We start from the raw sequence: 23,965 nt of genomic DNA, 5'->3' as shown, positions 1-23,965 counted from the left end.
AAATGTAAGCTACGCAGTGCTCATTTGGTTCTCTGATCATCTTGTGTTTTGGTGGGTTCCTTTGCCATGTCCACTCAAGCCAGGAGTACAGGTAAGCTCTGGTGAAACATTTTGCATTGATCATGCTGTGAGGTGAAGTGACAACTTTGGAGTAAATTTGAGGCAACTTGGTGGCAAAAGGGAGTTGAATCCCATCTGATGATTTAGGAGCATGGATTCAGGAAAAGGTGAAACGCATTGGCCTGTTGTGTTGGCTGTCAGTTGACAAATACAAACACAGAAATCTCCATAGAAGTGATATGCATTATTGCAAATGGTGAGAGGCAGCTCTTTCATTAAATAGAGGGAGGCAGTTGCAGAGTTGAGGTGTCCTGAATGGGTAGCGCATTATTCGACTTTTGTGTTGTTGTTATTGTTGCCATGCCTGAGTGGGGGGAGTTGGTTGTTAACTAACCTCAAGTTATGTGGTTATGGTGACCCTATGGATGGGAGACCTCCAATCCCCTTGTCCTCAACTACTCTGCTCAGGACCTGCAGTCTTAGGCCATGGTCTCTCTGATTGAATCCAACCATCTCTTCTTTCTGTTGCCTTCTACCTTTCCCAGCATTGTGATCTTTTCTAGTGATTCATGCCTTCTCATGATGTACCCAAAGTATGACAGCCTCTTGGCTACCCGGGAGAGTTTGGGCTTGATCTATTCTAGGACCCATTTATTTGTTGTTGGCAAGCCACAGTATCACCAGAGCTCTTTTCCAGCACCATGTTTCAAAAGAGTTGGTTTTCTCTCTATCCTTTTCCTTCACTGGTCAGCATTCACATTCGTATGTGGTGATGGGGAATACAATGTCTTGGATAATCCTTACTTTATTTCTGCAGTGCGGATGCAGCCCTAGAGTGGTTCAGATTTATATCTTTACACTATAAGATCTTGTCCAGTTCTTTCATAGTGGCCCTTGTAATTTCCAATCTTCTTTTAATTCCTTGACTGCAGTCACCATACCGATTAATGTGTGATCCAAGGTATGGGAACTCTTTGACTATTTCAATTTTCTCATTACTTAGGATGAATTTTTGTAGCTCTTTTGTGGCCATTGTTTTTGTTTTCTTGATGTTCAACATTAAGCCTACCTTGGCACTTTCCTCCTTGACCTTCTTTAGTAATTGCCCCAGGTCCTTGTTGGTTCCTCTAGCAGTATTGTGTCATCTGCATATCTTGGGTTATTAATGTTCCTTCCTCTTATCTTCATTCTTCCTCCCTCTGAGTCTAAGCCTGCTGTGTGTATGATATTTTCTGCATACAAATTGTATAAATAAGGTGATAGTATGCAGTCTTACCTGACCCCTTTGCAATTTCTGCCTTACATGCCCAAATACCCTGACTGTCTAGAGGTGCTATGCACCTTGACTTGGATGAGTGCTTCTGTGGGTAGATAGGTACCATTTGCTGCTCATCCCAAGGAAACAAAATATCTTGGGCCAGAATCAGCCCTGAGTATTATTAATTTCTGTGAATGTGTGAGGATGGGTATAGCCATTGCTGGGAAAAGGCTGATGCTCTCCTTGCTATCACTCTGCAGGCAGGTAAAGATGTTTGGGTTTCAATAGGCCTTTGAAGACTGATTGCGCAGGAGGAACAAACCTTGCATAATATGTTATATTGTCTATTGGTCATTTTCTTTCTATTGATTATGTTTTTAACTGATGTTAATTTTATGGCTACTTTAATTATATTTTAATATTTGTATGAGGTCAACTTTTAGCTGTGTTTGTTTTAATTGTTCCAAGCCATTTTGGGTCTTTATGTAGGAAAAAGGTGGGAAATACACACACACACACACACACACATACACACACACACACACACATCCTCTAATCTATATGCAGAATGGAAGTCGCCAGTGTAGTGTAGTGGTTTGAGTGTTGGATTATAACTCTGGAGACCAGGCCTGGCCATGTAAATGCACTTGGTGACCTTGGGCAAGTTGCACTCTCTCAGCCGCAGAGGATGGCAATGGCAAACTCCCTCTGAAGAAACTTGTGAAGAAAACCCTCATGATAGGGCCACCTTACGTTTGCTGTAAGTTGGAAATGACTTGAAGGCACACAACAACAACAACAACAACAACAACAACAACAACAACAACAACTGATCCCCTCCTCCTACTGCAGTCAGTGAATCTTGCACTCATTTTACCTCAAAATAGCTCTGACAGTCACTGACATGTGCTTCCACACTTTCCATGCCTTATAAATAGGGTTGCAAAATAAGCTACCAGCTTCTTTCTATCAGTTAGTCTCAAAGGTGCGACAAGATACCTTTGCATACTACAGATCCCCTCCTGCATACTGGGTTTGCAGAAGGCAATGGCATTTAGGGCCAGGACCGGCTAGTTATATATGTGATTACTCACTTACACAGGAAACTTACCTCATGAGTTGAGTATCAGAAAACAATAAACTGTGAGACAGTTCCAAATTCTGTCAATCCCATCTACCAAGGTGCCTAGCTATATATGATGTTTCTGTATACTGAACCATAAAACAAGCATTTGTGCTTGATTCATATCCACTTAAAATAGGTACTTTTACATGAATTTCAACATCCTTTTTGTACCAAGAAAGTTATGTCCCCATTTGGAAAAACATGAAAAGCGATGGATAAGTGAATTCTTGTTACCCTAAATGTAGAGCCTCCATGGATGGACATAGTCTGTGTTGAATTGGTTTGGAGAAATACTCACCTTGGCCAAGAAAGAGGGGGTAACAGTTATTCTGAAGGATCCAACACCAGCTATACTAATACTTGCTATGAAGCCCCAGTCAAGGTGAACTATGCATCTTTTTATTAAGAAGCATAGTTCCAATCCACATTGCAGAAATAATCCAGTTTGAGACCTCTTTAACTGCTCAGTGCTAGGGAATCCTGGGAACTGTAGTTTGTTGTGGCATCAGAGCTCTGACAGAGAAGGCTAAATGTCTCACAAAACTAGTGTTCCAGGAATTCCCTAGCACTGAGCCAGGACAGTTAAAGTGATCTCAGATTGGATTATTTCTGCAGTGTGTTTTGGACTGTAGAAAGTAGCATACACACAGAGAATACAACATGAAGAGCTAACTAAATATAGAGACTTAAAAATGGGATAGCTGAGACTTAGAGTTGGATGAGGCAATAATTGCCTGTTCATGAAGACAAAGGTCCACGGAAAGCTGGGAAATAAAAGAAGCAAACTGAGACACTTGGAATTACAGCCTTCAAAGAGGTGAAGGACTCAGACCAGGGTCTGAGGATGACAGTCAAAGTGGATGTGGGAAGACTGACTGCCATGACTGTAACACAGAAAGGTTCTGTTTGGGGGGCTCATATTTCTGCCATTCCATCCACTCTAAATTGTCAAGGTTCCATGGGAAACCAAACGTTTGAGTTGGAATCTGGAAAGGTTTCCCAAGTAAAACAATGGTTTTGATATCTGGAAGATGAGAGGGATTGATTGAGATTGATGATACTTGATGGATTTTACAACTCAGAGACAGGATCTAGATAGTCCACAGCAACAGGTAATAAGAGGAGGAGTTTAGAGAAACAAACAAACAAAGAAAAAGAGTTGCAAAGGGGGTCCTTGGTCTACTTTGATATGGCAGAACTCATCCTTTGGCTTGTCAGTGTTTGTCTTAGGTCCCAATTTTGGGAGAAAGGTGACATGTATTATTATTATTATTATTATTATTATTATTATTATTAAGACTATTGCTATTGTTGGCTGCACCTACACTGCAGAATTAATGCAATTTGACACCACTGTAACTGCCATGGCTCCATGCTATGAAATCCTGGGGTTTGAACTTTGTTGTGGTACTAGAACTCTCTGACACAAGACTAAATATTTTGCAAAACTACAAATTACAGAATTGCACAGCATTGAGATGTAGTTAAAACAGTGTCAAACTGTATTATTTCCACAGTGCAGATTCCACCATTATTTGTTACACACCTCTCCTTCTGGATTTAGGCAAGGAGCAATAGATTGCAATACAGCAACAGATGAACACATAGCACCAGTTAAAAGTGCATAACATCAGTTGAAAGTGCATAACATCAGTTAAAAGAGCATACATGTTAAAGAAAACAATTGATTCATACTTTAAAGCTCATAATTTAAAAACCTTCTGAACAGGCTTGCTAAAAGAGGCTAGCATTTAATGCTGTTTTAAATTCAGGCAGTGTATCGAGCTTTTTTATCTTTTGATTCCACCATCTTCACAGGTACATCTAGATAACAGATAGATAATAAAAGCTATCCTGTCAAACAAGGGTGGGGAAAATGTAGCCCATGGGTCACATGGACCTCAACCAATATTTTCAGTCTCTAAAGCTCCCCAGAAACTTTCAAAAGCCCACAGTTCTCCATATATTTTTTGGAAAGAAAAATCAATGACAAATTGTGTTGTGCCTTCAAATCATTTCTGACTTATGTCAACCCTAAGATAAACCTATTACGCGGTTTTCTTGACAGAATTTGGTCTGAGTGGTTTCACATTTGTCTTCCTCTGAAGCCAAGAGAGTATGATCACTCAATGGATTTCCATGGCTAAGCTTGGATTTGAACCTTGTATCCTAATGTCCTAGTCCAATGCTCAAACCACTGTCTCTCATAGCAGCATCTAAAGTGAGAGAAGACACTAAGGGACCTCCATCACTTTCAAGATATTTTTTTTTAAAATAGGTTCCCTGAAGAGTTGGCTGGTTGTTGTTAGAAACAGAACTGACAGACAAGAACATTGGTCTGTTTCTGCAAATGAGTTCTTATAAATTTGAGGCGCTAAAACCAGAATATTTGTCACTAGATAATTCAGTGCTTGGAAATAATTTGTTACAATTGACAGAAAATAGTTTAAAATGTGTTAGTTTCATTCTTAAATGCCAGCATTACTTTAGGTAGTGATTAATGTTTCATGTTGTTGCTGCTGTTATTATTATTAATTTGCTTTCAAAGACATAGCCCTGTTAGTCTGGAAAATCAGTATGCAAAGGGATCTTGTAGCACTTTTGAGACTAACTGAAAGAAAAAAGCTAGTAGCTTATTTTGCAACACTCTTTATAGGGTAGACTTGAGACTATGTCCACCCTACATATCTGAGAAAGTAGGCTGAAGTCTACAGAAACTAAAGCTCATGTTACTGCCTTCTTTCATTCATAGTCTCAAGTTGCTACAACATGATATTATTTTGCTTGACTGCTTTCAGTAATTCTTATACATTTTTTAAAATAATAATCAAACCAGCAACACATTTGAAGTCATGGTTCATGTAATGAGGTGTGTGTTTTTTTTAAATGAATTTCTCCCAACAGATAATCATTAGTAAATTGATTGGCTTTAATGAGTTAATATGTTAGCATTTATATGAATGTTTGTAGCTCTGTAGCAAATCTGCTCTTCCAAAATCCATCTTTCCCATCTGCTCATATTCTCCCTCTTTCACCCGCCCTTTAGGTGATGACCTGAAGACATTATGTCGGAGGTCCAGGGAACGGTTGACTTTTCTGTGGAACTGCACAAATTCCATAATGTGGATCTCTTCCAGAGAGGGTAAATCAATATATTTATATAAAGTTAATGAATAAGAAAGGCAGAAGAATACCTTGAATTGTATCAGACTTACCTGCTTAGAAGGTATTTAGTTCTCATCATTAAAAAGTTTAATTGCTGTTATTGCATTAAATGTATCTAAACTGGTACCATCTAGTAGGAATATTCAGAAATACTCCAAGAGATTTTTAAAATTGTTCTGTTAGTGTTGGGAAACCCAATGAGGAGAATCCTGTACTGAGGCTGCATCTACACTGTAGAAATAATGCAGTTTGACACCACTTTAACTGCCATGGTTCCATCCTAAAGAATCTTGGGAGTTGTAGTTTTGTGAGGCACCATCATTCTTTGGCAGTAAAAGCTAAGCCCTTGTAAAACTACAGATTCCAGGATTCCATAGGGCAGAGATACAACACTTAATGTGGTGTCAAACTGTATGGTTTCCACAGTGTGAAGGTACCTTGAGACAAATCTTTGCAGTTTGGGACTCCTGTGCGAAATCCACATGGTTCTGAGAAGTGTGTATGTATGGGCAACAGGCAGCATTTTCTTTTGTTTTCATGCAGAAATATTTTCTGTGCAGAGAACACTGTTTTATGCACAAAAAATCATGCACTATTTGCTGTTGCAAATGAATATCAAATTTTATTGCCCATATTTTACTTCTCTTTGCCCCTGATTCCCACAAGGCCAAGAAGGGAAATGGGCTCTGCCTGCATTGATACCCTCTAGGCCATCTTAACTGACAAAAGAAATAATATCTGAGACAGAATGAGGGCCTGCGACTCTAACACTGTCACTTGTCTCTTTATGTATGATTTTAAACTTCTTTGATTGATGAAGAAACCAGTGAAGTTTTGAAAGCTGGTGTGATTTATTCTGTGCTTTTTATATGCCTGCATTTTATGCTTCTTTTAGTGAAAGTTTTTCATATCTGTTGTGACACTGTGCCTTCAACATTTTTATTGATAGCATATATATATATATATATATAATTAGCTACCCCCAAAGTTCTGATCTGACTGGTGTTCTTTGAAATTATTAATACGCAAATGGGAAAGAAAACCCAAAAGTTCACAGATGTAATAATCTGCCTTATATCAATCACTTCTCATTGATTCATTTAGTTCAGTACTTTCTGGAGACACTAGTGACTGAATCTGGTACTTCTACATGGAATGCATGTATTCTAACTCTCAGGGGCATCAACCAAAGGAGGAGGTGACATCATTGCACCCCAAAATCTGCCTAAACACTGTAGCATTGGCCTGGATCCCTTTAAAATGCTGCAGCTTGGCAGAAGCGATAGTGTGAATGGGGCAAGGCTCACTGGGGAGAGAAAGAAGAGGCAGACATTAAAAATAAATAAATAAAATTTGTGTGTGTGTGTGTGTGTGTGTGTGTGAATATATTTTCTTTTCAAATTTTCATAAAAGACAGCACATATTACCAAATTTTCACTTTAACCCCATGAAATTGTATCCAGCGGTAGCTGTGTTGGTCATATAACAAAGTACAATATCATCCAAAATCTACAACACAGTAATACCTTTCTTGGGCCAAGCAAAATTCACGTTATACATGTCAGAAGCTTTGGAAGCTCCACTGGATTGTGCATCAGCCAAAAGTGCATCATTTTGAACACCTTTGCCTGATGAAGCAACCAGTGGAGCCTGACAGTGTATAATGTGCATTATGGTTGGCACAAGGATGATATCACTGTTTGGTGGATTATGAATGACACATGAAACTATGTAAATACATGTAAATACATTTAGGCTGTGTGTGTGGTATTATAATTCAAAGGTTTAATTTTAATTTTGCTAGTTGTTTATGTTGCAACTCTTGACATTAAGTTTAGTGATATATGAGAATTATGATTTATGAGTACAAACTTATGATTTGTTAGTATAAAAAACATTACTAAGGTTTATGTGTGCTATGTTATGAGAAGGGGTCTGTTCAGGGTGACACCATGACTTACTGCACTGGGTGATGCCAACCCTAGTGACGCCACCGCTGCCACTAAACCAGACCCTTGCCTCAAAACAGCAGTATTTGAAGGACAAACTAAGCAGGTTTTTAAGCAGCTTTTTAGGCTTAGCTGCAGGAGCACTTTGAGCTCTGATTTTTCTCACTCTATTTGTCCATATGTGGGTCAATACCACTTGTGTCATGGTAGACAGATGGTTCAGTAGAATAAATGAACAAACAAATGGTTGTTTGGCACCAAGCAGAATATAGGTGGAGACTCCCTTATCCAAAATACATGGGATAAGAAATCTTTTTGGGTTTTTTTTTTTTTGGTGGGATTTTGGAATACCTGTATATGCATAAATGCAGTAGAATAAATGAATAAATGAATGATAATCTGGCATTAAGCATAATACAGGTTGAGATTCCCTTATCCAAAATATGTGGAACGAGAAATGTTTTGAATTTCAGATTTTTGGGGGATTTTGGAATACCTGTATCTGCATATACATAGATAATGAGATATCATGGAGATGGGACCCAAGACTAAACACAAAATTCCTTTATGGTTCATATATACCTTACATACATAGCCTAAAGTTAATTTTATACAATATTTTTAAAATTATTATTATTATTATTATTATTATTATTATTATTATTATTATTATGCTTTATTTATATAGCACTGTAGATTTACACTGCTGTACATACAAACAATAAAATGGATAAAATAAACTTGTCCATGGTGTACAATCTAAAAAAAATAGCATAATACATATAAATAATACATAACAATATAGGAAAGGGTTTGATAAAGTAAATCAGGCAACAAATTAAAAATGTCAGATAACAAATAATAGTCATACAATGCCTGAGAATGCTTCTCTGAACAGGATGGTCATCAACTCAGTTTTAAAACTGGTTAAAGAAGTGATGACACGTGCAAGTGAGAAGGGACGAATCTGGGACGGGGCAGTGAAAATCCTAGGCTGAGACAGCAGACCTTGACTACCAGAACGGAGGTCACGAGTGGGAAGGTGAGGAGAAAGAAGGTTTGATAAATAAGGAGGGGCCAGACCATGCAGGGCTTTAAAAATCAACAATAGAAGCTTATACTGAATACAGAAAGGGAGTGGGAGCCAGGGAAGGGATGATAATAAAGGAGAGATATGCTTGGAGCAGTGGGCAGATGTAGTAATGTGCGCAGTTGAATGCTGGACAGAAATTAAAGGACGGAGGTGAGAAAGAGGAAGCCCTGCCAGACGGATGTTACAGAATCATTTTGTCCAGGAAACAAAGTCTGTTGACCATGAACCACCAAAAAGCAAAAGTGTCACTATGGCACGGTACATACCGCCCCTAAAAGGTGGGCTGAGGGCACCCAGTTTTCTTCTGGAGGGATGCTGCAGCAGCCAAACTGTGCGGCGTTTCTGTAGACGAAAAGGAATGCAGAAAAAACAGGTTCTTTTGGTGCGGGTGGACGCCATCACCAGTGCCCCATTGGCACACTGTGACACATCCATGACAGAGGAGTGGCACCCAGAGGTGCAGATGCAGTGCCATGCTTGTGTCATGCACGTTCACCCAATGTAGATGGCGCTGCGTAAAGATGGTGCCGTCCATATGTGGTAGAGTTCTGGAGCTTGCGGATGCTCCATGCTCGAGTACCCTAGAATTTGCCCCAGGCCACCACAAACTGGTGGTCTGTACTGGGTCTATGTCAGGTATCCATGGAAAAAGTTTTGGTTTTTAGAGTATTTTGGATTTAGAATTCCAGATAAAGGATTAAAAAAAACCCAGTTTGTACTGTTTTGTACAAACAGAAACCTAGTACAAAATGAGTTGTTCAAATAGAGAAATCAGGGCCATTCACACTGACACTATCTTCCACTTTAACTGCCATGGGGGCAGCCTATGGAATCCTAGGGTTTGTAGTATGGTAAGGCACTAATGGTATCTGGCTGGGAATTGTAAACGCCCTCTCTCCTAAATTGTGAACCCCAAGATTTCATAGAAAGGAACTGTGGTAGTCAGAGTGGAATCATAGGAGATATCTGCACGGGCAAAAGAGGCTGTATATTCTCTGGCCTCATGTCGTCCTGTTTGGATGAAGCAGGCCAAAATCTCAGGGCCAGAATTGGACTGGATACTGGCAGACTGGACACAAATCCAGTGGATCTGGCCTGATCCTGATGTTAACAGCCCTTAACATGGGTCAATATGAGCAGAATTCTCTGGAAACTTCACAGCACACCCTGGCTGTTTAGATGCCTCAATTGCTCCTTATCTTCCCCTTGCATATCTGCTAGTGATCTGACATGAAAACACGGTTCCTGGCTGCACCCACATAACCAGGTGCCCCATTTTTCATCAGATGCAGAGACGGGTTTGTTTAGTAGCAGAAATGCAGGGCGAAGAAAAGGAGCACACGGTGGTAGTGGGTCCCCAGGTCAGCCTAGGAACTGATTCGGGTTAGCACCTGCATCAGGCTTTCCTGGTCTGTCTACTCAGGAGCCCTGGTGGCACAGTGGTTAAATGCCTGTACTGCAGCCACTCACTCACAAACCACAAGGTTCTGAGTTCAATACCAGCCAAGGGCTCTGGGTCGACTCAGGCTGGGATCATTCTGTAGGTCACTAAAATGAGTACCCAGCTTGTTGGGGGCAATGAGCCTACACTTTGTAAACCACATAGTATATTGGTAAGTGGTATACAAATGTACAGTACTTGCTATTGCTCTTGCTCAGGAGAAAAGAACTAAAATTGCATACTGTGAATGGCGAAAACCCACTGCTATTTAGTGCCAGTTAAGACTCTGTTGGCTCCTTCTGTCACATAATGCCCATGGACTCTGAGCTGCAGAATTGCCATGTGTTTGAAAGGTAAGTCTTCACCTAGTACATGCACACATACAAAATAAATAATTTCTATAGTTTTCTCTCCACTGAGGGAGAAATATGGAGGTGAATCCTTCACTATTTCATCCTTGCATACAAAAGAGAATAATTATTCCAGATTTATTTCTCCGTGCTTCAGCGGGCAGGAAATATTTCTCTGCAGTTTTCTCCTTGTATTCAAACATCCTGAAGTGTTCTGGAGGAATTATAGTGTGGAGAAAAAAGTGTGTGCTGGGGGGATTACCTGTAGGAGAGGTTTCTGGTGGAGGAAAAACCTGTATTCTGTGCAGAAAACATGGGTTTTTGTGCAAAATCCACTACAAAAACACACACATCTTTCTTCACATTATAATTTTTCTACATTACTTTGGGATATTCAAACACTGAGAAAAAATACTCTCACTGTTCTGTTAGTCTTTTCAGGGGCATTTCCCGGGTATAAAAAAATGATATATATATATATATATATATATAGAGAGAGAGAGAGAGAGAGAGAGAGAGAGAACAGTATTATCTAAGGTGATTGGTAATTATTTTGTGCAGTAATATACAGTATGTGTTTTTTTCCTTCACAAAAGCATGCCTTTTTGCTCAGAAGACATGTTTTCACTGCAGGAAACTGTTTTCTGCATAAATTGCAGTTTTCTGTGTGAAAATGTATGTTTTTAAGCATTAAAAAAGCACATCGATTTCTGCATAGAATAATTCCCTAGAGGACCCCAGGATTTGTATAAATTATCCAAATAATCTTGCTCATAGAGTTTGAAGCATTGACAAAAACTCAGCCTTCCACCCTTTGTAGATTAGGAAAATGAGTACCCAGCTTGTTGGGGGCAATTGGCTTACAGATTGTAAACTGCTTAGAGAGTGCTGAGTTCACAGATAACTGGTAAAGAAATGTAAATGCTGTTGCTAAATGCCATTTCCCTCCTCCCAGTGTAACTTGTGCCTGAGTTTCCTTCTACCATACCCACCAGTAGTGACAAAGTAGTATAATGAATCAGTCGGATAGCACCAAGGCAAAAACTGAATAGTCCACATAAACACCCAATGTGGGGGGAAACCTTAGGGAATGGAAATATAATAAGTCTAAGTATCTTATTATACTACAGATGCCAGGATTCCATAGAATAGAGTCATAGAGATTAGAGTAGAATTGAAGTGCTGTAACTGTGCAATATGAATATTTTGGTCCTCTCTAGAGATGTGAAGGACTAGAAAAAATGGGGATAAAACCAGGAAAAAATTGGGAGGGGAACAGAACACAATTTGCAAAAAATATAAAAAAGAAGAATATCAGTTATGGAATGTTTTATTTTCGCATGATTTGTGCAAAACAAAGCAAAACCTGTTTTTTTTTTCCCAAATTTTTTTCCTGGGCCATCACATCTCTATTTCCCTCACACTGTTATTGCTGAACTATGGATTTTGGATTTTGCAGTCTAGTTTTAAAAATGCTCATTTAAAGCAAAAACTAATAGAACAATGTCCAGTAAAAGGCTCTTCACATCTACTCAAAACTAAGAACTACTGAGTTCAATGGGACTTTTGCCCAGGCAAGCGGATAGAGAGATGTGCAATTTGATTATCACAATGCAATCTTGCAAAATATAAAATGAGATAAACTTTTGTTGGAAGAATTTTTGGGAAGATGGAAGGGGTGGAAGTCATGCAGCCAGCAGAATGTTATTGGACTGCAACTCCCAGCAGCCCTTATTGGCATAGCCAATGCTGTGGAATGCTAGGAATTACAGTTGGAGGGTCACTTAATTCGAACTTGTGATTTACAGCCCTCAATAACCAGACAATGAAATTGAAAATGGTGGGGTGAATGAATTTATTATCCTGGATTTTTTTAGAAGAAAGTATAGAGCTGTTTACTAAATTGTAAAGGTCAACCATACATAGTGCAATTTTTGAAAGGAAGACAAATCTGAAGCCTTTGTCTTTACATCCGAATTCATTCCATCGTATGTGATTTAATGACAGGTGACAGTTGAGCTTCTGCCAAAATGAGCTTGAAGCTTCTGACAGTCTTTAATAAACTGTGAAACAAAGTTATCCAGATTTGCGAGGGATCAATTAATTGATCTGTCTGCTGGTGTCACATGCCTTCATTCACTTGCCCTTTGTTCTCATGCCTTTCAGTATTTATTTACAATTTGGTGTGTGCTATTTTTATAAATATGTAAAGGGCTAACAGAGGCTACCAGGTTCAGCGTGGAAAAATAATAATAATTGAAGGACAAAAGAGAAAAAGAGAAGAAGCTCTTCAAAATTGAATTACGAATTTTCGGAGTCTGCAGATTAAATTTTGGTCTTCGGTTTGTGAAAAATGCACTGGATTGGGGCCATGACAATTACATACTGCAGCCCCAGTCTGGCCTTTCTGTGGTGCAAAGAGGAGCCACAAAATCAGCTCCTTTTTTGCACCATGGAAAGGGTGGTATAGCCACCATGGGGGCAGCTTTTTGGTGCTCTTTTGGTGCTGCATCATCCGGGCACAGTGCCAGAGCAGCGCTGTGATGCTGCCCACCATGTGGTGGGGTACAAGACCACGATCTTGAGGGGGAGAGACGAGGCCTGGCCTGGAAAGACTAAGAGCCCTCCCCCCGACCACCATCTTGAGGGGGAGAGACGAGGCCTGGCCTGGAAAGACTAAGAGCCCTCCCCCCCGACCGCCATCTTGAGGGGGAGAGACGAGGCCTGGCCTGGAAAGACTAAGAGCCCTCCTCCCGACCACCATCTTGAGGGGAAGAGACGAGACCTGGCCTGGAAAGACTAAGAGCCCTCCCCCTGACCACCATCTTGAGGGGGAGAGACGAGGCCTGGCCTGGAAAGACTAAGAGCCCTCCTCCCGACTACCATCTTGAGGGGGAGAGAGGCCTTGCCATTTTTTGTATTGTATTGCAATTTTTACTGTACACTGCTATGATCATTGCGGAATAGCGGTCTATAAATAAAACTTATTATTATTATTATTATTATTATTATTATTATTATTATTATTATGCTGACATGGGGGCAGAGTCGGGGTGTGCATCATGCAGACGTCACAACCTCACTCTGTCCCCATACTGACCTTTCATGATGGTCTGTACAAACCATGGGCAAAGAAGCTTCTTTTGCAAAGTCTTTTTAGGCCAGGACATTCCCCTTTTTCCTCATTCTGTCTAACTGGAAGGTTTTAGCATCAGTATTGGTAGCATGGCAAAGGAGGACTGGAGAAAGACAGATTTAGATTTTGAGTGTCAGATTGTATCACCATGTCTACAGCAAACAGTGCAATGAAGCTTAAGGTGGGGAATAAGTGGGATTTTACTCAAGCCAATCCTATTGTAGTTGTCTGGGTCTGCCTACAACAGGTAAGGTCAACAGCTGTTCCCTCCAGAATCCCTCAGCCAGAATCTATAAAATGGAAAGGAGGAAGAACAGATAAGCCTGCTGCGCTAGCTCCCCTACAGTATTTTTATAAAGAGTATAGTTCTATATGTTTGACCACCAAAAATACTCAAGAAAAGTATGTTAGTGCGGGGGAGAGAGTTCATGAATGCATATTTGTTTGTTTGTTTATTTATTTTTGTTGGTGGGGGGAGCTTTTAAGTGCTTTCTACAGAGCTGAAAATGTTTTGGTTAACTTATGCTATATAAACTTTTCTTGTTGTTAACTGCCTCGTATCAGTTCCAACTCATGGAGATCCCGCGGATGAGGCATCTCCAAGAATCCCTATATGCCACTGTCCTGCCCAGATCCTGCAAGCCCTTGCCCACAATCCCCCTGATTTAGTCTATCCATCTGGTTTGTGGTCTTCCTCTCTTTCTTCTACCCTCTACCTTTCCTAGCATTATTGCTTTTTCTACTGATCTCATTATGGACCAAAGTATGATAGTCGCGAATTGATCATCTTCACTTCCAAGGAGAGCCCTGGTCTGATCTGTTCAACAACCCATTTGTTTGTCTTCTTGGCTCTCCATGGTATCCACATTTCAAATGAGTTGATTTTCTTTCTGTCTGCTTCCTTCACTATCCAGCTCTTGCATCCATACATGGTAATTGGGAATACAATGGCCTGAACGATTCTGACTTTAGTGCTCAGTTGTATGTCTTTGGTCTTCAGTATCTTTTCCAGTTCTTTCATAACTGCCCTTCCCATTCCTAGTCTTCTTATTATTTCTTGACTGCACTCTCCATTCTGGTCAATGTGTGAACCTAGATATGGGAATTCTTTAACTATTTCAGTTTCCTCATCACCTAGATTGAATTTGCGTATTTCTTCTGTGGTCATTATTTTTATTTTCTTTGGCCCCATACAGACAGGCCAAAATAAAGCTGCTTCGGGTCACTTTGGAGGTATGCTATTTCAATGATGCATGCGTCCTAAGAGTCCAGAAGCTGCGCCAAAGCTGTGCTGTAGTCCTTGAGACTGGAACATGGTTTTTGTTCAGCATCAGACCTGCCTTTGCACTTTCATCGTTGACCTTCCTTATTAAGTGTTCCAATTCCTGAATGTCTTCTGCTAATATTATGGTGTTGTCTGCATATCTTAGGTTGTTAATGTTGCTTCCTCCTATCGTTACTTCTCCTTTTTCTTATTATGTTTTCAGTATATAAGTTAAACAAGTAAGATGATAGGATGCAGCCTTGCCTGATCCTTTTGCCTACTGTGTTTCACCAAATTCTGTTCTGATGGTGGCCTCTTGTCCTTGATGCAGATTCCTCATCAGGACTATCAGATGTAGTGGCACACACATGTCTTTGAATGCATTTCATAGGTTTTCATGATCTATACAATCAAATGCATTGCTGTAGTCTATGAAACACGTTGATTCTTTTTTGGAATTATTTGGTGCACTCCATTAGCCATGACATGTTTGCATTGTGGTCCCTAGTGCCCCATCTTTTTCTGATCCTGCTTTCACCTCTGGAATTTCTCTCTCCATGTATGGTTGGAGTCTATGCAGCAGAATTTTAAGCATTAATTTGCTCACATGTCATATTAGTGCTATTGTCCTATAGTTGCTGCAGTCTTTTAGATCTCCTTTCTTATGTGGTATGTATGGTATGTACATCAAGAGTTTCCGGTCTATTGGCCACCACTTTGTTTTCCATATTTGTTTTTCATATTTGTTGGCATATTTCAGTGAGCACTAAAGTTGCATCTGTGTTTAGGCACTGTAGCACTTCAACTGGGATATCATCTGTTCCTGGTGATTTATTTCCTTTATTGTGGATTTCACTTCATTTGTTAGAATTTGGGGTTCATCTTCATATGACTCCTCATTCCCAATATCACTTGTTACTTCATCTGAAAGTTTCCTCTTTTTGTTTTGTAGGAACCTATCTATATTTCCTCCATGTTATTTCTACTCTTACCAAAGTTGCTGTTCAAGAAATAATTCTCAGGAAATCATTTACTTTGTTCATTGATGTACAAGTACAGAGTTCTCTGGCTGAGAATTCTAAATAATTCTCCCAGGATATTGCCATATCAGTTAAAGGGAGATCGTGCTACTATGATCATGTAATGAAAAGGGTCCATGGTTTACATCACTCAGGTCTGGTTGTGAGACATATACAGGTCAGCCCTTCAACAGAGGTGCATTGCTACAGAGTCCAAGGGTACATCTACATGGTAGAAATAATACAGCTTAACATCACTTTAACTGCCATGGCACCATCCTAAAGAATCCTGGGATTTTTAGTTTTGTGAGACACTAGAGAAGGCTACAGACCTTGTAAAACTACAAATCTGAAGATTCCATAGTATGGAACTACAGCACTAAACATGGTGTCAAATCGAATTATTTCTACAGTGTTGGTGCATCCCAAGTGAATCATTGAGGCAGCTACTCTTGCATCTGCTGTCTGAGATAATCAGCATATTCTGCATAAAGGGAAGGCTAGCCCAGTCCCAAAGCCTGAGAGAGAGAGAGAACTGGAGGTACCTTGGACTTTTTAAAAGTCAGATGAAAAATTGTATTTGCAAAATGCAAAATGCAAAATTTCTCAATGGTCTCACTGAACTATGTTCTTCCTATCCCCACCTCCAATTCATTTTCAGTAGAATCTCTCTGAGAATTTAAAGATTCCGTATAAGAAACACTGTAGGGGGGAGAAGCATTTTGATAATACTAGTCAAGTTTTTCAAAGGGTTTTTGGGCCTTTCTTTCTTTCTTTCTTTCTTTCTTTCTTTCTTTCTTTCCCCACCTTTGTCTTAACTGTACAGTATTCTAGACTGGAAACCTTGGCACTTTAATTACTTAAAGTGCTGGCTGCAAAGACAGCAGGTGATTAAATGCAAGTCACTCCTTTCATCAGTCTAACCCATTTTGTTTTTTTTAAAAAAAGATATATCCATTAATCTGTGGGTAAGATGGATGTCTTCATTTCTTGGCAGTATAATCGTATCCCCCCACCCCAACTCCCCAGTAGCAAAACCTTGCAAAATGAATAGCTTGTAATAGAGCAGCACAATCATTTGGCTGTGCACAAGGCATTTTATGATGATGTCCTCAAACAAGCAAGAAGTTGGCTTCTAATGGAAATGAAAATGTAACTACTGAGGGAGATAGCTACTGTCAGACAGCAAGAACAATTGCAATTACTTGGGGACAGGAAATATACAGTCTTGAGAGTATCACAGTATACACACAGACATTGTACTAATCAGCAAAATATAGCTGTGTGATATTCTTCAGTGTAATAATTGTAGGTATGATAAACTTATGAGCCATCAAACCAAACACAGCCCCACCAGCCAAGGAAGGCAGCCTTTTAGGATGGATACAAAGGGATTGCAGGATCAGATTCATATCTTTCTTGCAAATAATACAATTTTATTAGTTTGAGTGTTGGACCACAACTTCAGAAGACTTGCTCAGCCATGGAAAAACCTTGGATAAATGTCTGGAAACCATGACCTATGAGGAGAGGTTTAGCGAGCTAGGTGTGTTTAGACTGGAGAAGGGGTGACGTGATAGCCCTGTTTAAATATCTGAAGGGATATCTACTCTAGAGACCAATCTGTGGAACAATGGATTCAAGCTACAAGAAAAGAGATTCCACCTAAACATTAGGAAGGACCTTCCTGATTGTAAGAGCTGGTTGGCAGTGGAATACGCTGCCTTGGAGTGTGGTGAATCTTCTTCACTGGAGGTTTTTAAACAGTGGCTAGATGGCCATCTGTCAGGGGTTCCTTGATTATGCCTTCCTGCATGGCAAGGGGTTGGACTGGATGGCCCTTGGGGTCTCTTCCAACTCTGATTCTATAATTTGTTTTCTGCTGCTCCAGAAACTGCCTTGGAGAGTTGTAGAGTCTCCTCTTTTTTTTGTAAGTTTTCAACTATAGGCTGGATGGCCATTTGTCAGAAGTGCTTTGATTGCATATTTCTGAATGTCAGGATGTGATTGGACTGGATGGCCCTGGGATCTTTTCCAACATCTTGATTCTTTGACATCACACTGTCTCAGAGAAAGAGAAAGGCAAACCCCCTCTGAAGAAATCTTGTCAAGAAAATCTTGTGATAGGTACACCTTAAAGTTGCTATAAGTTGGAAACAACTTGAAGGCTCCCATTGTGAGAGATAGCCAGGATATAAATCCTTGAATGAATGAATGAATGAATGAATGAGAAGTCCTATTAAATGGACAATGATACTCACTTCTATGTTGACTTTTGCAGAACATGAATTGGGAAAATACAATATTTTCCTTTCCTTTCACACATGTACTAGCTGTGGTAACTTCAGAGCAGCCGATGGGTGTAGCATCACAAAAGATAGGCCTGAAATGAATAAGTCCTCAGAACAGTGTAAATGACTACATGCAGACATATGCCATCCCAGCATAAGTTGGAAATCATTTGGAGGCATTTGAAGACCGAGTTTTACAATCTTGCTGTGAAATAGCTATCCAGAAGATGTTGCTGCCATTGTTGTTAATGCATAGCTTAGAATGCTGCATATAAAGGGGGGGGGGATTGACAGTGATTTAGGGTAATTCCCAGGAAATCTTAACAGTGCTTTTAACTGAAAAAGACAAACGAACTGGAATTCCAGAAACAAAGCTTCCATAGGACTATGTGAAAATCTGTCTTTGGGTATCCTTGCACTTAGTGCCAAGCAAGCTTGCATCAAGTTTAAGGAGAAGCTTTGGAGGACAACACTGAGCCCCATCTGGTATCTGCAAAAATGCTCCACCAGCAACTGGGAACTGATATTTTGAATTCCTACACAACAACCCACCTTAGCCAGCCAGTTAGGCTTCTGGTTCCTGAATTCTTTAATCTTCACATGCAAAGGTGAACAATTACAGTAATTTTCTTCTCACTGCAGGAGAAAATAAGAATTTTAGTCACTGACGTAGACAGTCTGAGGCATATCTCAATGCAAGTGAGTTGTGATGGAGTGATGGACCATTGACATTTTCCTTAGGGTGCTAGGTGAAAGTACTACACTTGGTGCCCCCCCCTCCAATTAACATTTAGTGTGTCAAAGTAGGAGCCAGGTTCCTGAAGTTCTCATGGTGAAAGCCAATTCCCTTTCTTCCCTAAAGGAGGACCTTTTGCAAATCATGACTGAGTCATGTTGGCAAAGGTACATTGGAAAGCAGCTCTCTGGAAAGCATCTATCACATGGTAAACTGGAGTCTTTAATCTCATGGGCTGTCAGTCTGGCATTTCTCATCAGTACTAAATGTACTTTTTGAAGTGTTTATTCTGCTCAGAAGGAAGTGTGTGTGTGGGGGGGGGGCATGCTTGCATAGTTGCCAATAGCTCAGTAAGAACAACAGGTAAGCTTGAATGCACTCCAGAAATCCCCCTTTGCACATTTCAAACACCAGCTGGGCTTTTAATCAAAAATAGAATGAGGCTTTGGATTTGCATTTCTATTTCCAGATTCTAACATAGATATGTTGGAGTTCCACATCCTTCTGGTTTCAGAACCAAATGTCTGTCAGTTTCTTTTGTCCAGAGCTTCCTTTCAATTTTGAGATGCTACCTCACTTGTTTATCAGGTGAAAAATTGAGGTTTATCTCATTCGTGATGAGAAGGATCATGATAATGTTGTCCAGACTATCTGAAGGATCATATTCTACCATATGAGCTTCCCCCAAATATAAGATCTTTAGTGGAGGCACATTTCTCAATCCCATCCCATTCATAGGTATGTTTGATGGAGATGCCAGAGAGAATTTTCTCTGTGAGAGCTCCCAGTCTATGAAACAAGTCCCAAAAGTTTGCAATAATAATAATAACAATAATAATAATAATAATAATAATATAAAATGTTCACATAGGGAGGGAGTTTCAAAGTTTGAAAGCTGCCATGGAGAAGGCTCATCTTCCTTGTTCCCACCAAACTTGCCTCTGAAGGTGGTGGAATCGAGAGAGTTGCCTCTTATGAAGATCTTACAGCTTGGGTAGGCTTATATGGGATGATAGGGTCCTTCAGCTAGATTGGATCCAAATTGTATAGGACTGTATGGATCATAGCCAACAATTTTAATTGTCTCTCAGAATAAATTGCAAGTGAATGGAGCTACTGCTTTGCATCAATAAAGGTCCTTCACTGTTCTTCTTTATTTTACCTATGAAGGCAACTTTTAGCACCCTCTCATTGTGAAAGGTAACTAGTCACAGGTAACTGCATTGCTTGCAACTCATTACTTTCAAGCTCTGGGAAGTATTCCAAACAAACAAAAAAAACAAAAAAACCCTTTTCTGAGTGTCATGGCAAGATATTTTTAAATACAATACTGAATATTAAGGAAAGAAAAAGCAACCAGGAGATTGTTGTCCTCCTACTCACCACATCCCTGTGGCCAGGGCATTCATGTCTGGTTTATGTCAGTTCCCTACTGCTCCGGCCTTTTATTTTCTGTTCTGCATCTCTGTCAGGCAGGAATCAAATGCTATTTACTGGCTTCCCAATTATGCCTCCATCCAGCCTCCTTGTCTATTTCCTCTCTCCCCTCCCCTTTTTGTCCCCTGCTTCATTAAGCACCGAGAAGGGGAAACACAAAGGGAGGTGACTATATGAATGCCGACACACAGGAGCAAATAAAAGGCAGGCTTCACTACTGCGGTGTGCTGAGAAGGGCATGAGCTCCTGAGGTGAGCATAAAAGGAGCTTTCAAGCAAGCCTGTTCATGTGGTTGTCAGAGAAAGGCGGGGGATGAAAGGGTTCGAGCTTTTGATTTCTCCCCATGTCTGGGAGTGCAGGCTCCTGAAGGCAAAACTGCCATTTGATTTCAAAGCTAAAAATAATAACAGAGGGAGAAATAAAAATAAAAGAAGAATAAGATCCAAACTGCAGTTTACGCACATTCATTTTTTGCAAGCTTAGTCTCCTATTTTAAAGTTTAGGTGGATGAGGGGGAGGCATAAAGGTAACCTCAATGGAGGTTGCATTTTCAAAACTTCTCAGTGCATTATGAGAATGTGCATAGATTAAACTGAGGAGCCCAGAGACCAGTCCCCATACCACCTGCTATTTGTCTTAACTGGAGCAAAATGTTGCCTTTGGACCAGGAAGCATTCCCACAGTTTTCTGCCTTTTCATTCATGAATTCATCTATTCATTCATAAAGAGGAATTGCAGGTGGTGGTTTCCATGCAGGAGGATAGTGAATCAGCTATGGATTTGAGTCCTAATCTTAAAGAAGCCCACCTTGAGAGAGAGAGAGAGAGAGAGAGACCTATGGGCAAAATGGGTTCATCACTTTGGGGGACTCCTTTAATAACCAGTTAAAATGTGGTATAGATCCAACACTAAGTATGGAAAGAATATTCAAAAATAGTTGGGGGGAATTGTCACAAATGTGTTTTTGTGTGTGTCAAGAAACCCTGACAAGAAGAATTCTGGACTGAGGAGAATCTTTACAGTTTGGGACTTATTCTGGATGAGAATGTGATTGCTTTGCTTTCTGACAAAACAGTATTTTATGCAAAGAAAATTCTGTAACTGGGGAAACTGAAATATGCTTGTGGTTGATTTATGTTTTAAAAAACTCTGTGCAGGAAACATAATTTTTCTGCATAGAAAATGAGCTTTCTATTTTCTGAGAAGTGATATTGTTTGCTGAGCAGAAAATGATGTTCCTTGTGCAGAAAATGCTGTAATTAGAGACATATCCTGCAAAATATTTATTCATAGTTGATTTTCCTTAAAAACAGCATTTTCTGTACAGGAAACACTTCCTGCAGAAAATGCTGTTTTCTGTGCAAAACAACCATGTGCAGTTTTCCCACAAAAATAAATCCTGAATTTTGAAGGCTTTCTCACAGTGGGCAGAATATTGCTAAAATTACTCATTGCTTCCTTTGAGAAGAAACTTAGGCTGATGCTACACTGCAGAATTAATGCCCCTACACTGCAACATTAATGCCATTTGACACTGTTTTAAATGCAATGGCTGTATCCCATGGGATCAAGGGATTTGTAATTTATTGTGGCACTAGAGCCCATTGCCAGAGCAGGTGGAATATTTTATATAACTGTAAATCCGAGAATTCCATGGCATTGAGCCATAAAAATCAAAGTAATGTCAAACTGTAGAAATTCTGCAATGTACATGCAGCTTCGATGAAGAATTACATTCTCATTTATCACTCCATTATCATGAGAGTGACCAGTCCCCACCGATAAATACACTTATACATATCTCATTCCTCAAAATGTACATTTGCTTTGATTCATGTTTTTTGTCAGTTTACAGACACCACAAAATTTGTCAGAAGGAGTATCCATGAAACTCATAGTCATGTTTGTGTACATTCTTCCTACTTCCCATGCATTCTTTTCATAGTGTGTGCACTTTTAATAATCATACAAGTATTTTGAGTGTTCATTCATCTTCCGCCTGCGAGGGAGTGATCAGGCAGACCCAGCTCCACCAGGGCTCGCTGAAGGAAGAGGCTCCTCCCTCCTTAACTGTCATCTTCCAGCCTGAGAAGGAGTGATCAGGCAGACCCAGCTCCACCAGGCTAGCCTGAAGGAAGAGGCTCCTCCCTCCTTAACTGTCATCTCCAGCCTGAGAAGGAGTGATCAGGCAGACCCAGCTCCACCAGGGCTAGCCTGAGGAAGAGGCTCCTCCCTTCTTAACTGTCCGGCCTGAGAGGGAGTGATCAGGCAGACCCAGCTCCACCAGGGCTAGCCTGAAGGAAGAGGTTCCTCCCTCCTTAACTGTCATCTTCCAGCCTGAGAAGGAGTGATCAGGCAGACCCAGCTCCACCAGGGCTAGCCTGAAGGAAGAGGTTCCTCCCTCCTTAAGTGTCATCTTCCAGCCTGAGAAGGAGTGATCAGGCAGACCCAGCTCCATCAGGGCTAGCCTGAAGGAAGAGGCTCCTCCCTCCTTAACTGTCATCTTCCGGCCTCTTATTCCCCTCCAGCTATGCTCTGACTGTGTGGGGGAGAGACTTGTGTACCCTAATGAAGTTGTGAGCTATGCTGGCGGTGTTATAATAGCCACCGGCAGGGCCTCCCATGTCAGACAGGTTACAACCAAAGGGTCTGACCAAGAGCGCTAAAGGGCAGGATGGACTCTCTAGCCTTATGGCAACCATTCTAGGAGAAGGAAAACTAATCCCAAACCCGGGCAGATGGTGCTTGTCTACCCCTTTAAGGTCAACCAACTAAGAGAAGGAAACTCCAATCAAACTTACAACCCGAGGACCTCCCTGACACCGTCCATGCTTGTCAAGGCCTCAGCAATTGAACCTCTGGTTTAAAGAGTGTGGCCAGTTCTGTGCATGCTGTGCTCCACCAGAAAAATCCATTGCACAGGCTGGAAGGATACATCCAACGTCATCAACACGCTTGTAGAAAGCACGGATGAGTCCTTTCTGAATCTTTGTTCGTGAAGTAAAGCCAAGAATTTTGAGTGTATGTTTAAACTTGAAAACTGGAACAGAAAATTCAGAGAAGTGTGGGGTTTTGCATAGAGATATGTTCTCTTTTTGCAGGACATTTTGACAGGTCTGAACTTGTTAAGTGTGTACAAAAATCCAAGCCTCATAGATTTTTCTTACATCTTTAATTTGTGTCAAGATAACAAAAATGACACAAGATGAGAAAAAAGTGGATACAGGTTTTTATTGCTTTCCGTCACTCATAATACTAGAACCATCATACTGGAAGTCTAGAAGAGAGAAAATAAAGTGCCACTTCGCAAAGTGATATATTATTAGTCATTCATGGAATTTATTTCTCACCTCTCCACCCCCAAAGGCCCCTGCAGTGATGCACAATAAGTAAAAACAGCTTTAAAACTTTTTGAAAAGGAACAAAAAAACTAATCCAAAACAGTCTAAACACTTCTAAAACCAGACAAAGAGTTTGAAAAAACAGCCAGGGTAGATTTTTCTCATTTAAGAGCCAAACACCATGTAAAATACTTTTTTTCTGCCTACCAAATGCCTCAAAAACAGAGCTAGCTTGATTTCCATTGGGAAAGAGTTCCACAGTTGGGATATTGTCATATGTATCCTCCAATCTAGCCTCA

At 40.3% G+C, this 23,965-nt stretch overlaps 1 protein-coding gene across 3 annotated transcripts in view; it reads left to right on the top strand.

The window, feature by feature from the left end:
* The window catches only part of FAM135B (family with sequence similarity 135 member B), a 177,239-nt gene that overhangs the window by 62,907 nt on the left and 90,367 nt on the right, over positions 1-23,965 (top strand). For 2 of the 3 annotated variants that reach the window (XM_042465810.1, XM_042465811.1), the window contains exon 2: positions 5,491-5,586. In XM_042465810.1, coding sequence (XP_042321744.1) covers positions 5,510-5,586 — 77 coding nt within the window. In that variant the 5' untranslated portion in view covers positions 5,491-5,509. Of the gene's footprint in view, positions 1-5,490; positions 5,587-23,965 lie in introns of those variants that run through there. The other variant, XM_042465812.1, reaches the window with a different exon arrangement.

The sequence above is a fragment of the Sceloporus undulatus genome, chromosome 4 (genome assembly GCF_019175285.1).
Source record: "Sceloporus undulatus isolate JIND9_A2432 ecotype Alabama chromosome 4, SceUnd_v1.1, whole genome shotgun sequence".
Classification (NCBI taxonomy): Eukaryota; Metazoa; Chordata; class Lepidosauria; order Squamata; family Phrynosomatidae; genus Sceloporus; species Sceloporus undulatus.
The sequence above is the reverse complement of the archived record's forward strand: the minus strand, read 5'-3'. Positions and strand labels throughout refer to the sequence as shown.